Source organism: Gnatocerus cornutus, chromosome 6, assembly GCF_029298725.1.
Source record: "Gnatocerus cornutus isolate USDA-ARS CGAHR chromosome 6, icGnaCorn1.1, whole genome shotgun sequence".
Classification (NCBI taxonomy): domain Eukaryota; kingdom Metazoa; phylum Arthropoda; class Insecta; order Coleoptera; family Tenebrionidae; genus Gnatocerus; species Gnatocerus cornutus.
In genome coordinates, this window is record NC_142238.1 from 12,706,433 (window position 1) to 12,720,869 (window position 14,437).

General features: G+C 31.3%; 1 protein-coding gene across 1 annotated transcript in view; it reads right to left on the minus strand.

The window, feature by feature from the left end:
• Nucleotides 1-9,062, minus strand: part of LOC148173079 (chymotrypsinogen B) — a 9,411-nt gene extending 349 nt beyond the window's left edge. Inside the window, exons 1-5 of the mRNA XM_088039217.1 lie at nucleotides 8,944-9,062; nucleotides 8,796-8,896; nucleotides 5,030-5,136; nucleotides 2,604-2,749; nucleotides 2,273-2,553 (exon numbers count right to left, since the gene is read on the minus strand). Of these exons, the coding sequence (XP_087895343.1) occupies nucleotides 2,273-2,553; nucleotides 2,604-2,749; nucleotides 5,030-5,136; nucleotides 8,796-8,896; nucleotides 8,944-9,004 (696 nt within the window). The 5' untranslated portion in view covers nucleotides 9,005-9,062. The remainder of the gene's footprint in view (nucleotides 1-2,272; nucleotides 2,554-2,603; nucleotides 2,750-5,029; nucleotides 5,137-8,795; nucleotides 8,897-8,943) is intronic.
• Between the last annotated feature and the right edge of the window lie 5,375 nt (nucleotides 9,063-14,437).

Sequence of the window (14,437 nt, forward strand, 5' to 3'; positions counted from 1 at the left end):
TAGGAATCTGACATTTTGGCAAAAACGAGTTTGCTGGTTTAGAAAATGTTTTGCATGGCTTTTAACAGAAGTGATTATAGTTCGAGAACTCGCATGTTTACAATTTTCTCTTTAGAATATTGTAAATAATGAGTAATAACAATGGACAAATAGAAATATCATTCTATATTTAGAGTGCCAATAATGGTGAGTAAATGCAAATAAATCTCATTATCGAAATTAAGCTTAAACCAAATAAAGTGTGATAGGACTGTCTATACTTTTAAATGATGATGTAAACGTCACTTCTAATAATAAAAATTAAAAAAATAGTGTTAAGACAAAACCAAAATTTAGTTAAATTCCGTGGAAATTTTAATGTTGCAACAATAAACTTCAGAGACAAAATTATTTCCGAGATTTTATAACAAAAAAGAATCTAAAATCTCTAAATTTCTACTTACTAAATTCCAAATTTTCCAACACAATTTTGACGGGTTATATATTTCCACAAGCCTAAAATTTTTTGTAGCAGTTGTACCGTCTTACAAAGTGTTAAATTTAATATTTGAGCTAATGTAAACAATTATGTAATACGTAATAAAAATAAAGCAGAAAAACTAAAAAGGAAACCTTGATGCTGATTTCTTAGCATTTTTCCGTAAAGTCCCAAAAAACATTTATTTCTCTATGTTTTTTGTTACTAATATTAAAGCGCAGAAACTTATGTAATTCGCTCTAAAATTATCCAAATTGATGTCCAAAGTAGTCTTAATGATTACCGTTGAAAAGTGAACAAGCTTTTAGTGAAACTTTTTATCTTTACAATTATTTTATTGTCTTTTATCTTCTATCTTTTAATGCGATTATAAACGTTACGATTACACCATCAACAGCGGAAAGCACTAACCAAACAAAATTACAATTTAATTAGTAGGTATCAGCGTAAACCACATTTAATTTCAGCAGAACACGGACATAAATTTAAAGTTGATTTTTTTAAATAAATTCTTTTTTGGGCATTCTTTTTTGTCTCCGGGCAAATAAAATTTGCAGTTTATATTCTTAAGTCCTTCAAGTTAATTAGTTACAATATTTTGTCACATTGTTTAATAAACCGTCTAGTTTATTAACATTTATATAAATGCATAAAAACTCGTAAATGAGGTTTTTCTACTTCTGGACGTTGAAAAGCAGTTTTTCTTTTTTTAATTTATGTACGTCAATGCAAATATAAATGATTAAAGATAACCAAGTTCTTCAAAATTGATAATTAGAAGTATGCAATTAAAAAAAACAGAGCAAACAATATTTAATATTATACAGCATAATAATGCCATTTTGCCTGTAAAACGTAAAATATTTTCTCTTAATTTTAGTAAATTAAAAAATAAGTACCCACGACGCTTGATTTGTTGTATTTGAAAAAATAACTCATAATATTGTTTTAATTTATTTTTAAATTCCTGTAATTCCAAAGTAATAATGACTTTCCTATGTAATTGTTGCGTGCGTATTTTCACGTTCACTAACTAAAAACTTTAAGGTTCACTTTTAAAAGTTGTATTTCTCAATTTCCGTTGATGCAAAACTAAATAAGCTAATGAACCATATGAAGAAATTTATAACCTGTTACATTACGTAAAATGGACCAATACACAATTTCCGCTGGGTATAAATAATTCTAGCTAATTGATGGTCAATCTTTTATGTTAATGGACCTCTCTTTTACTGTGACGTCAAATCGGACCTGCTAAATAAATTAATAAAAACGTGAAAAAAAAAGTAGTTCTAGACATTAATAATTATCAAAACACGTGTAATGCGGAAAAAACTCATTTAAATAATTTTAGAGGAAAACATTGTTGCAAAGTATGGGTAATCGGTAGTTTGGGGTCTGTTCGTGCAAATTATTTAAGATTTATGATTATGACACGGAAATGTTATCTTTGTGCAATAAAAACATGGAATTTAAATTGACGCTGAAAATAAAAACTCTCCATCTCAATTAGAGTTATTAATTTTAATAATATTAATAGATAAAATTGTTGTATATGTCGTCAATGGATACATTATTGCAGCTTTCCTGATGGATACTAATTAGACTTGACAACAAACTTTTAGTTGATCAATGATATTCATAAAACCATAATTTCCCATTGTATTCTAACACTGTGGCATAAATTAGTTTCTATCTTTGGAAATGCGCAATGTCGTTACTTTCCGCAAAATACGCGGAGTTTTCCCGAAATGTCAGTTCCCTGCTCAAAAAAGAAAGAAAATAGAACATTACAACACAAGTTCCGCTGGAACCATCCAGATGTCCCGCACACATATGCCCCGATCTAATGGCCACAGAATGTCCATATTTCTTCCTACAGACAGCATTATCGTGCAGAGGAACTCGTGCTTCCAATAGTTTTCCTGCCAACATTCCATCTTCGGCATCCCTGCCCCAGCCAGTAGCAATACATAGGTCGGTTTGATTATATGTTAATCGACTTGGAGGTAAACAAACAGCTCTAACTCTGCTATCTCTGGCTAATTTCACTGGTCGTGAGAGTTTCATTAATGCTAAGAACAATCACTATCAATATCTGCATCTTCGGAATGGTTCTACTTACCAATGTCGTGCTGAAAATTGTGAAAACGTTCATGAAGGATAATTTCTTCGACTGGAATTCTTTGTTCGGATTTTTCTTCGACGTCGCGGTCCCAGTCACCTAACACTGCTGTCCAAAGGGCAGCGAGTGGTAGGTTGAAAAGGTCGCTGGAAGGGTTAATTGTGTCAAATTCTAGGTAGACTATAAAAGAATTTGACTAAGTAGAAGCGATTATTGAATTAACACTTAAGAAGCATACAATTTTCTAATTGTAAACTGACGCAAATAACATCTTAACAAATTAGTGACGGGTATTTACAGGTAAATTATGAAAATTAGCTATCTATTAGACCTAATAAAAAAATTAACTGCTAATCTTCAGGTAATCTGTTGTGACAATCAGTGATATTAAGCAGTAACTAATTAATAAAGTTCCAACTACATTCCAGAAAGCAATTACATGTAAAACGATATTCAAGGAAACGTGCTTCTATGTAGAGTAACAACAAAAAATGACATTGCAAATTTATTGTTGCTAACGCTTAACAAGTTAATAATTCTCCTTTGTTGTAAGAAATGAGACATCTGTTATTGTGCTAATTTATTCATTTGAACATTACAAATAAATAATTTATTGCGGAATTATTAAGATATAATAATTGATTCTGTTTATGGCTCATAACTTTGACAAGGACAAGGAGTACTAAATAATTGTTCAAATTAAAGATGTATAATAATACAATTTACTGCTAGGTTTGCCGTGAGAATTGTCCCTTTGACGTTTTATTGTTTACAAGTTATTACCATATTTATTCTAATCTGCTCATTCATGCGTTCAGTTATTAAAATTAGATAAAGGTTAGACATGCAATACTTTAATATTAACTGTGAAAGGATAAATAAATAATAATTAACAGATTTTTTTAACTGTAAATAATTCAGAGTTTTTCATATTCTCCATTTTAAATTGGAATCTTTTTGAATTTACTTTTAAATTCGCGATTTCTTAATCAACTTTCAGTTTTAACTTTCTAAATCAACTTTCGGTTTCAATTTTCTGGTTTTCAGTTTCTTTGGTTCAATTTTACTTTCAATTTGGATTTTCAGGACCAACTTTCTATTTTAGTTTTCAGTTTCAACTTTCTGTTTCACTTTCGATTTAGACTTTTATTTTTTTTATTATTCTTTTAATTAACCTTTTCTTTACCTTAACCAAATTTTAGATTAAAAAACTATCGACTTTTGCTTTTCAGTTTTAATTTTCAATTTCTACGTTTACCTTCAGCTTCAGTCGCACTTTCGTTTTCGACATTGAACGGCCAGATTGATTTTTAGTTTTCAAGTTTACATTTTCATGTCAACTTTCGAATTAAATTTACAAATTAAACAACTAATTTAGATTTTTTTTTAATTTAAAAGAAATGCTAGAATTTTTTGAATTCTTCGAATTTTACACGACTTGTTATCTTACTTTTAAAACTTTCAACAGACTTTAGTTTTCGTAATTTTTTGTACATTCAAAAGTCAGTTAACTCATTATCCGTATGACATTTTTAAAATGTCAAACTTATTAGACCACGGGACTACCAACAGTTTCAAAATCTAATGACGACAAAATTTCAAATTGTATTTCATTTCCGAGAAAGTTTAGTGTAGAATTGTTGCAGTCAAAATGCAGTTAATTATCAGAAATAAAACATCTAATTTGCATTTCTGTCCACTTGTCTCTCCCCTCACAACAATACAGAGAGGTTTGTCACAAAATTGTTTTTAAAATCAAATATAGTATGAGAATTTCATGTTGTAATTTTGAAATCGTCCTGAATTTAGGCTTGACCAATCCTGTTCGAACATTACCAAGAAACCACGTGATTAACGACACGTTAAATATCTATAATTTAATTATAATTATATTTAAGCACTAAGAGCAAAACGAAGTTGAGTATCCTATAAAACATTAATAAAATTTTATGGGTTTCTAAAAACTCAAACAATACAGGAATTTTAATTTGGCAAATCTATTGCAAGAAAGGACAATGTTAATATTTTACTGCGTTTTTTCCTCAAGACAATAATATTTAATTAATAAATTACCGGCGTTTTAGAAAAACCGAAGTGCGCTTAATAGAAAGTTTATTTAATGGGTTAGTAATACCAGCATACAAACGTCGTCGGCATACGGGACAATTTCGTTTGCAGTCTTGTTACTTGTTACATTTCTCTATAAAAAATTCATAACGCGTTCAATTAATTCCATCATTAAAAAAGCAAAGACGAGATTTAAAATCAAATTGGAAACTGAAATGAATGAACGAATTACATTCATTTTACGAAACCCAGAAACAGGTTCTGTTCATCGAAAGTGATGTTAACATTACATAAAGTTATCCGGTTATCTGTGCCCGGAAGCAATCAATAGAATTGAAACTAAACTATCTAGTACTCACTTGTTGATGCAGTGAGCTGCCGTTAATAACCATTCTGGAGATATCAATACACCCCCGCACCAATGACCCAAAAACCCAAATTGAGGGTGTAATAGTTGGAGGGAAACCTGTTAAAAGATTACGTTTAGATAGCTATTGCATAGGGAGGCTTAAAAGTGCGAACATTAAAAAAAATTAGTCTATATTTATATTTAATAATGTTATTGAAGTCTTCAGATGTGATTCAATTTCACAAAATCATATTAACATCTGCAATGTTGCATAGTTGCGCCGTCTGCTAAAATTGTAAATCTGTGTTGACGCACTCATCCATAAAGAGATTTCTTCTGTAAAGTGTGTAAACAAATTATTTTATATTTCTCTATACAAATAATATTTTATAGAAAGTCTCAACGTGTTATGACATATGTTGAAAGTTACTTAAATCAAAGTTTATGGTCACATATTGAAAAACCGACGTTATTTGAAAAAGCAATTTTCATTGCAAAATAGATACTGTAAACTTGGAAACACACCAGTTTATCTTTACCGGTGTCATATGTAGATACAGTCGCGAGTAATAAATTTCAGTTGTCAATGTCATTTTTTGCGCAGCACCAAATGCAATATTGACGACAATTTATGACAGTATGTCGTGTACATTACTGACTCAACATATTACGTAGCTTTCGTCTCAAACTTTTTTAACTGAAAACAAACAAAACTGAAACGTTTTTCATAATCGTGTGATATATAAAGTCAATTTAAGTTTTACGCCCCCGTTTAAAATTTTACAGGAGCTCTTTTATTGTTCATTACTGTACAAACTTCATGGATTATAGTTAAAAAGTTATATCATTTTAATTAGCTGATTTTTTACTGGTGTTTGGAATGGATCGTTTATCAAAATCTCAATGCATCAAACGTTAAATTCAGATTTATTACAAACAGGACGAAAGTCGTATTTTCTCGTTGAATTCATAAATTGTACTTTGAAATTGAGAACAATGTCTGATAGAGATTGGCATTGTACAGAAATGTTCTATTATTACGAGTATGGTGAAAAGTTTACCATGGTTCTACGTAAATAAAATGCAAATTGATTGTTTACGGTTGTGCACACGGTCGTGAGCTTATCATTGAAAGAATGAATGTCTTCATTGTAGGTTGTAAAGACGTTAAGTGTCAGGTAAACAAGAAAGCAGTGTCTGCTTCAGCTACTCAAGACTAGAACTGTTATATATATATTTTTTTTAAGTTTTTGTAGATGTAACGGAAACCCATTAGAAAAATAGTCAAACGTAAAACAATGGCTGTACAGCAAGTTGCTATTACACGCTTATTAACGTACGCCTTAAGTAAAATCGTACCAATTACCATATTACTGGCGCTATTTATGACATAATTAAATCAACCATCAAATTATACTTAAAATTACACTTACACTTAAACAACTTTAGAAAGCTGTCGTAAATTGGTAATTATAATTAAAAATAAACTAGAAAAATAATGTACGCGTCGTGTTCAAATATGAGTGGTTTCAATGTGACCACTGCGCTTGACTAAATAGTGGAAACAGTTTTATACCTACGAACTGGACAATCGAATTTATAGTAACAATTAAGTCTAAAATTGAATTTTGAAGCCGTTTTGTTCAGGTCAGGCTTTAAAAAAATTATTTTTTAGTTTTGCGTAGTTTTGCGGAAAATTACCTTACCCACCTCAATTGAACAATTCCGTCCTTTTCAGCAAATTTTCAGTTTAATTTCAAAAATAACAGTTTAGCTTAGAAACAGTGTTAATTCTACGGTGACACATCAGAAAATTCGTGCGGAATTAACTGCGCAATTTCCTGAAAATTATTTTGAGTGACTGGAATTTGCAGACACGTGTGTGACCAATTTTCTACGCATTTTTTATTTTAATGCTTCCATCAACAAAACACGTGTATTTTAATGAGTTTATGAAGATACCATTTTCTGAACACACAATTTTACAATAACGAACTGTTTGTTGATTTATCGCATTAATTACTAAAATAAAACGATCGCAATAATTTTGATAGTGCACAGGACTTTCAGGTATTCCATGTTATGTGCCATTTTGACCACCGGAAAACTGCAATAATAATAAGTTAATAATGTCCCGACGATAAACGGCAAACAACTAAAGAAATTTTTGCTAGTTATCATATAAATTATCAAACCAAATGATCAATCCAAATTTTTCTGAACGTAATAAAAAAAAAATTTTGGAAGAAATGCTAAAGTTAGGTTTTTGTCTATGTTTGTTTTTAAAATATTACAATAAAATTTGGGGAGATTACTACCTTCAAACTGTTCAATAATTGTGTTAAAGTATAAAATTTTAAAATACGAAATAAAGCTTTCAGAAAATTTTATTTTAGGATCAACCAAAGATTTTTTTTTATTAAAATTCGTATCTTTATTGGTTTTTGAGATAATACAATAAAATTTGAGAAGATTACTACTTTAAAACTGTTAACCCAGTTAACACAAAATTTTAACACAAGAAATAAAGATTTTAGAAAATTTTGTTTTAGGACGAACCAAGAATTTCAAACTTGTTTTTATTAAAATTCATCTAGTTATTTGAATGAAATTTAGGGAGATTACTACTTTTAAAGTGTTCAATAACTGTGGCAATGTACAAAAGTCTTAAGATTTTCTCATCATTACCAATTTATGAATAAATAAACAAACTAATTGCCCTCAAAAGGTGAGCTACAAAAGTGAAAGTGCTCTTGATCATATACGACTACTCAAAACCAAAAAAAGCTTTAAATATTTTTACTCAGTTTATCAAGATTTATCAACGTTTTAAATTTGGCAGCCAAGACACCAAACACTTTCATAAAGAAAAACCATTTGCTCATTGTGCAATTTGCATGTGTTTTAGAGCAACTTCGATTGAACAAAAATTGGAGACACCCCCGTTTTATTTTGCTGTGTATCAATTTACATTTTCTTGTTGAAAGATCCAAGGATCCTAATATCTCTTCTTCGTCGCTTAAATGTACCCGAATAATTGACTTAAAAACTTGACTTTGTGCTATCACTTAATCCCAATCGATACCGAAAACCACAACGAATATTATCCAACAGTAAATTGATCAACGCATTGAACACGAACACGAAGTTGCTCTAAATTGTCTGCACATAAATTAATGTTAACTATTAACTCTGGGCTTGAAAATAAGAGCGTGCTTTCTTTAGCTTCAGACTTCTTTGTGTAAGATATTTAATTTACTTCTTGAGATGCTGTGAAAAAGTACACGCTGTCTTCCTTGTCATCAGTATTGTGTTTCAGAGTCCTGTAATTAGCGCTTTTGCGACAGGCAAGTCTAAACAAATTGTTTGTAGCTTTTTTAAAGACTCTCTAATTTTACTTTTGGGTGTGATAGTAATTAAACCCAATCAATTAAAATAAATTTGTATGTCACATGTAGATGAAGTTGTCTCCACTATCGGACATGAAATTAACATAATTTTGCATATTTTTTGCACCTCCACGTTTTCTCTCGAATTTGTCGCGAAATATTAAGAGTCCCCCGAACTTCAGGTGAATTCAATGAGCTATGTTAAAATCGCAATAAAGTCGTTCTCCTCGAGCGTTTTTTTCCGATGAATAATACAAGTCCATAAATAAATTAAAAACAGTCTGCGTTGTTTACAGGAAACGGTAATGACCCAATTCTATAAAAAATATTTCGCGAGATATAAAATTACGTAAGTAGAATACGAAAAGTTTAAACTTGAACCCTTACCTGCCAAGGCCAAGCACCTCTAACACTTTGCTTGCCGTGGATGATTCGTCCAAGGGCGCCGACGCGGGGCTGCCTGGATCTCCTCACGCTCCTTCCACAATCTGCACAAACACACGTTACGCCAATGTTGCTTTGAGCTAGCCGCTACCTTGGTGTGCTGACATTGACCCACAGACTAGCAGAAGCAGCAGCAGCAGCAGGAAGCCCATAGCACTAACATGTCCAGCGTTGCTCGAAGCTTACTGCACCCCGTAACTCTGCAGAGAGAGTGATTGTAACAATGAAAGTGGTCGCTGGTATAACTAGGCCTCCTCACCTAACATAACCCAGATAGACCCATTCCACAGGTGGCCGCTCCATCAGGGGTTATATGGTAATCAGAGGCACTTTAAACAGGACCGGGCTCAAAAGATCATTTGGTGTTCAATAACTTTCTTGACCTTAAAACATAGTTCACGTCCACGATATTTTTGGCTGCTCCTTGTCATAACAACTTAACACTTTCTAGTACAATGTTGGACTTCCAAACTTACAAAAATGCATCTTTTATTTGCACTAAAAGCGGGTTGAGTGGCCGATACATTTGTTTTACTCAGTTGACGACTATGTATGATATTTTAGAAGATATGTCAACAATAACAGTATTGCAAATCATTTAAACAAACTCCCAAACAAAGAGCTTCTGGTTAAAAGTCAGAGCTACCAATTTTCAGTTTGTTCTTTAAAGTTTTACCCTCTAATAAGAGCTACAAAAGCAATTGAAGAGTTAAATTTTACATTAAACAGCAATAAAATTTTTGTGTTTATATTTTCAATTGTGAATATCGACAGTGCAAATTATTAAAACCCACTTTACACCATCGATCAGAGGATATAAAAGATAACTTGAACGCCTTAATTAACACTCTGGGCCGATTTCTCCTACTCCGCCTCTGTCGGCAATTACACCAGCAACAAACGCCAGGCGTCAACGCTTTTCTAAATTAGAGAATCCGGCTCGAATCGTCTCTAAGCTATTCAGTAACCGATTATTCCCATGATTAAAATCCAACCACAAACTTTCCATTCAAGAAACTGGAATATCCGAAAACTCGACAAGAATGAATATATCCAGGTATTGTCGATTGTTTACTTAGCAGATGCAACTTTCACTAAAAAGTAAAAACTTGTAGCACGTTTCATTTTCACGTAGTCATGAAACGGTAATTAAATTTGTGTGCGAGACGAATATTAGTTTGATTGAGTATAATTAGCCGTAAAGCAGTACTTAGATTTACATTTCAAGTTTTTTTGGAAAATACAAAAGAAGTTGGTCAGGGAACATCTATGATTGACATCTAGTTTCACTATACGAAAGTTAAAACTTCAGTCTTTCACTTAAACCACGAACATGGAAAGGATGAATATTGTCGTGTATTTTATGGTTTTTTTATTACAGACTAGGTAGGGAAGTTTTGACTTTTGATGAGTCCTCAATAATGAAGGTCCGATTACTGCTTACCACCGACTGGGAAACTCCATCAGAACTATCCTCAAATTTCTCAACTCTGGCTTATGACAACGTCTCTTTGAACAAGTTTCAAGTAACACACGAATTGAACTCGAAAACTATTTTTTAACACAAAAAGTGTTCTGAAACAAATCTTCCCAACGACATCGCCTCAGAATCTACATAAAAAAACTCAGGAAACAAAATTTCATCAAAGTTCAGTTTAACTAATCCTTTGGGAAGTTCAGTATCATCCTTTTATCCACATAACAGACTTAGAATTATTGAGACTCTCTAAGTAGCTGGTTAACTTACTTTAATAGTAATTGGATTTGTTAGTAAACAACAGGTTGGTGCCTTCTTGTTACGATAATACCTTCAAGCTTGAAGTAAACAAATCAGATAGAACGAGGCTCATAAAAATTTAACTAAATCATGTACTTATTACAATAAGTCTTGTTTAGAAGCGTATTGTCTCTAACAACCCAGCATTATCTAGATTTGCATAAATTATCATACTTCGGTGTCGTCGCGAAACAAGGTCTCAGTTTAAAAAACAATTTCAATATTGCTATAATTATCGTAAATGTACTTTTTATTAATAAGCGCTGAATTTATGGACAAGATAACGAGTTAATAGCTGCTCTTAACCAAACAAGCCTTTAAAATTTCAGACAAGTTGGTTGATTCTTATCCAAGTTTCGCATTAAATTAAATTGAGTCAGCAAATTTTGGTTTAATTTAAAGCTGCTAAACTTAGAATTCACGGTTTCTACAAAAAATTAAACATTGTTTGGATTTTACCGGCAGTGTGTGAGTGGAACCGCAAAAGTGGTTTTAGTGTGATCAGTGCACTTAATTTGCCTAATTCTCTTTAGTTTTTTAGCGTTTCTTTCGATTCTCTTTGACGCTAATATTGTATATTTATAAATCCTTTAAGATTTTTTTTATTTTTAGATTTCATAGATTCTTTCCGATTCTGTTTATTTGTTTTAGGCACTTTATTTTAGATCTTAATTTCACTTTAAAGTCTCCTTAGATTCTGTACGAAATATTGTTTTTATTACTTTTTAAAAATGTTTATTCGTGTTTTTTTTTTATTTTTGTACAAAATTTTGGTGAATTTTCTTTGCAATTTTTAACTTGATTTTGGAGTCTTTAGTTCGTTTGAAGCTATAATTTTACATCAGATCTAATTTCTGTAGATTCTCTGAATTTTCAATAGATTTACATCTTTAGATTAGTTTAAATCTCCTTAGATGTTTTAGATTTTCTTTAATTTTTCTGCAAATTTTGTTTAAATTTTGTAGATTCTTATTGAATTTTGATTCTTAATTTTTCTAGATTGTGCACAAATTCTCTTTCAACTTCTATTAAATCCGCTTGAGTTTATTTATATTTTTGAGTAATCTAAAGATTAAAAGAATCTAAAATGTCACAGAATGGCAATTTTAGTTTTTTTGAATCGAATTTCAAATTCTTCATTTGAAAAAAATATTTTGCACTTTTAAAAAATTGTAAAATTTAAGAAACTGAGAAAACTAGGGAGTATAAGAAACCTAAAAGATATGTGGAATCAGGAAAATTCAAAAAACTTTTGCCAAAATCAAAATAGAAAAATTTTTTCAAGATTCTAAATTATTGTAGGAAGAATTTACAGAATTTCATTAAGGAGCTTAAAAAATCAACAAAATTTCGGTTTTGCACTATATTAGATTTTACCGATAGGTAATGTAATGAATGAGCTAAACCGCAAAATTTAACTGGATTGAATGTGATCAATGATATAAATCATTAAACAGATACAAAACCTAAAACACTAAAAATTTGTTCATCTTCTTCATCTTTTTTGTTCTTTTTTATTTTAGTAACAATTTTTATATTCACATTAAACAAAAGCGATTTTTTACATTGTCAATACCTTATATCTATTGTTAAATGTAGCGAATGTCGTTTCAAACATCATCAAACATCATTAAGAAGTACGTGAGGACAACTCTTCACAAATATTGATCTAAATTGGTTAATCGTTTACTGAAAAGAACGATTTCCGAAATTCTTCCTTATGAAAAACACTCAGATTGGAATTAGAAAGATTAAAATATATCGGCTAATTTCCCTGCTGAAAAAAATCGGGAGCATTTTGAAGCACTCAAAAAAATTGAACAAACCTGGTGAGGTTAAGACATTAAATAAATAAAAAAATAGTTGAGATTGTATTTCCCAATTTAGTTAAATTACTTTATATTAAAACGTGCGACGAAAACAGAAATTTGACCATCTGCTAGAAAATCAATCAATGAAAAATAATTACTTGTCGATGAGGCGAGAATTAGAGTTAAGTGTAGGAAAATTTGCTACATACAATTAGAGAAGGTGAAGCTGTCCTCAATCAGCAGATGCCAGCATAATTTAAGTTATCTCTTGTCATTTTTCTTGGTTTGACCGTTTACTTATAGAATTCCCATCTTCCTTGTCTAAAAATTACACTCAACCGCACAAACACTTCCGCTATATTTTCGTTTAACCCAATTTCCTCTCCAGAATAGGCAAGTTATCTCGACAAGACGATGTATTAAAGCTCGGAAAAATATTTTCTCATCAGACTTCTTTGAGGTTTTTAGTCGTAATTACCTTATAAAAGCCGATATAACGTCCCTTCTTTGTACATTATTAACAGATTTAATTTGACTACAAAGATTTACGAATGACGCTTCCTCTTTAACTCACCGGAAATCGCCTTTCGGTTACATTCTATTGATATATTTTCAGCGAAAATTGCTGTTGTGGCGTAAGTGATTTAGAGGAGGTCGCATCCGAAAGCTATTTTGGAAGCGGCTGCATATCAAATTTTCTAATTTTAGGTGGAGGTAAAATATGTAAAATGGTGTAAAACGAAGGGGTTTTCGCTAATTTATACAGTGGACGTATCAAATCGAATTTGGTCAATTTCAGTGAGTCACATTCATTACAAAGTTCAAATAAACATCGATTATGTCCATTGTTATTTATTATATCAGACACTGACATGGTTGGTGGCCTCGTGTTATTAATGATTATCACAGGCATTCCCTCAACACGACACACAATTGCTTTAAGCTCGCCGCTTTACTATAAAGTCATAAATACTCATAAAAGTGGACAAATTAATTACCAATTCATTTTTCTTGAAGGTGAAGGATAGACAGAATCAAGTGCAAGCGTAGAATTAAAACTTGGGAGATCCCATGTCCGGAAACCACAGTAATCATCCTATTTTCAATAAGAAACTGCTCATTCATATCAACCCAAAAAACACCTCATTAGCAGACATTAGTCGCAGTAGTGTAATAAGAAAGTTTCCAAATTTTATGATAAAGAATTGATGTCTTTGTTCCTGAACTCAAAGGTTTCAAGGATGTCTGTCGCACCCGGTTCTGTAATATTAGTTGTATTGCTGGGGGCTTTTATCCAAAGTGGGTTAAACAGAAAATTGGAGCTACGATTTATCTTGAGTCTTCATGCATTTGGTAATTATCTCTAAGGAACTATAAATTACTTTTTGGTCTCTTGGATTGTAAAGTACACTTTTTCCTTGCTCACATGGCACAGGAACTCTACTTTTCAGTTGTCAGTGCGGAAAAGCTGCAGCAGTGTGGCAAAAAGTCAGATTACTCTGGCCGCTCAGGGACATTTAAAAGAAAGGAACAAAAGTTATACACCAAAGAGTAATTTTTTCACCATAAAAATTAAAAATTTCATTGGTGTTGCCATTTGTTTGAAGACTCGAAAATTGCAAATGCTCCTAAAAAATTCTTAGATATTTCAGAGTTTAGTTGATTTATCGAGCAAAAAACGTTTTCCAAATGTCGCAATGTATAGTTTTTACGTCTCTCCAGCAAATGCCGCCGGCTGTCGATCCATAAAATCCTCATAATTTAGGTCTTTGTTGACGAGCCCTATAATTTATAAAAAGGTCGAGTCGAGAAAGCCTAAATTATGTACATACAAATTACGTACAAGATTGTAGTAAAGATAATTTTCTTTCAAAAAAATTAGATTTTGCATCGAAAATTGTGATTGTTTCAATGTGCTGTTTTTAGTGTCATCGTTACAAACTTTGTTTACATTTGAAGTTCAAATGAAAAAAACTCAAATCGCATAAAATAAACAA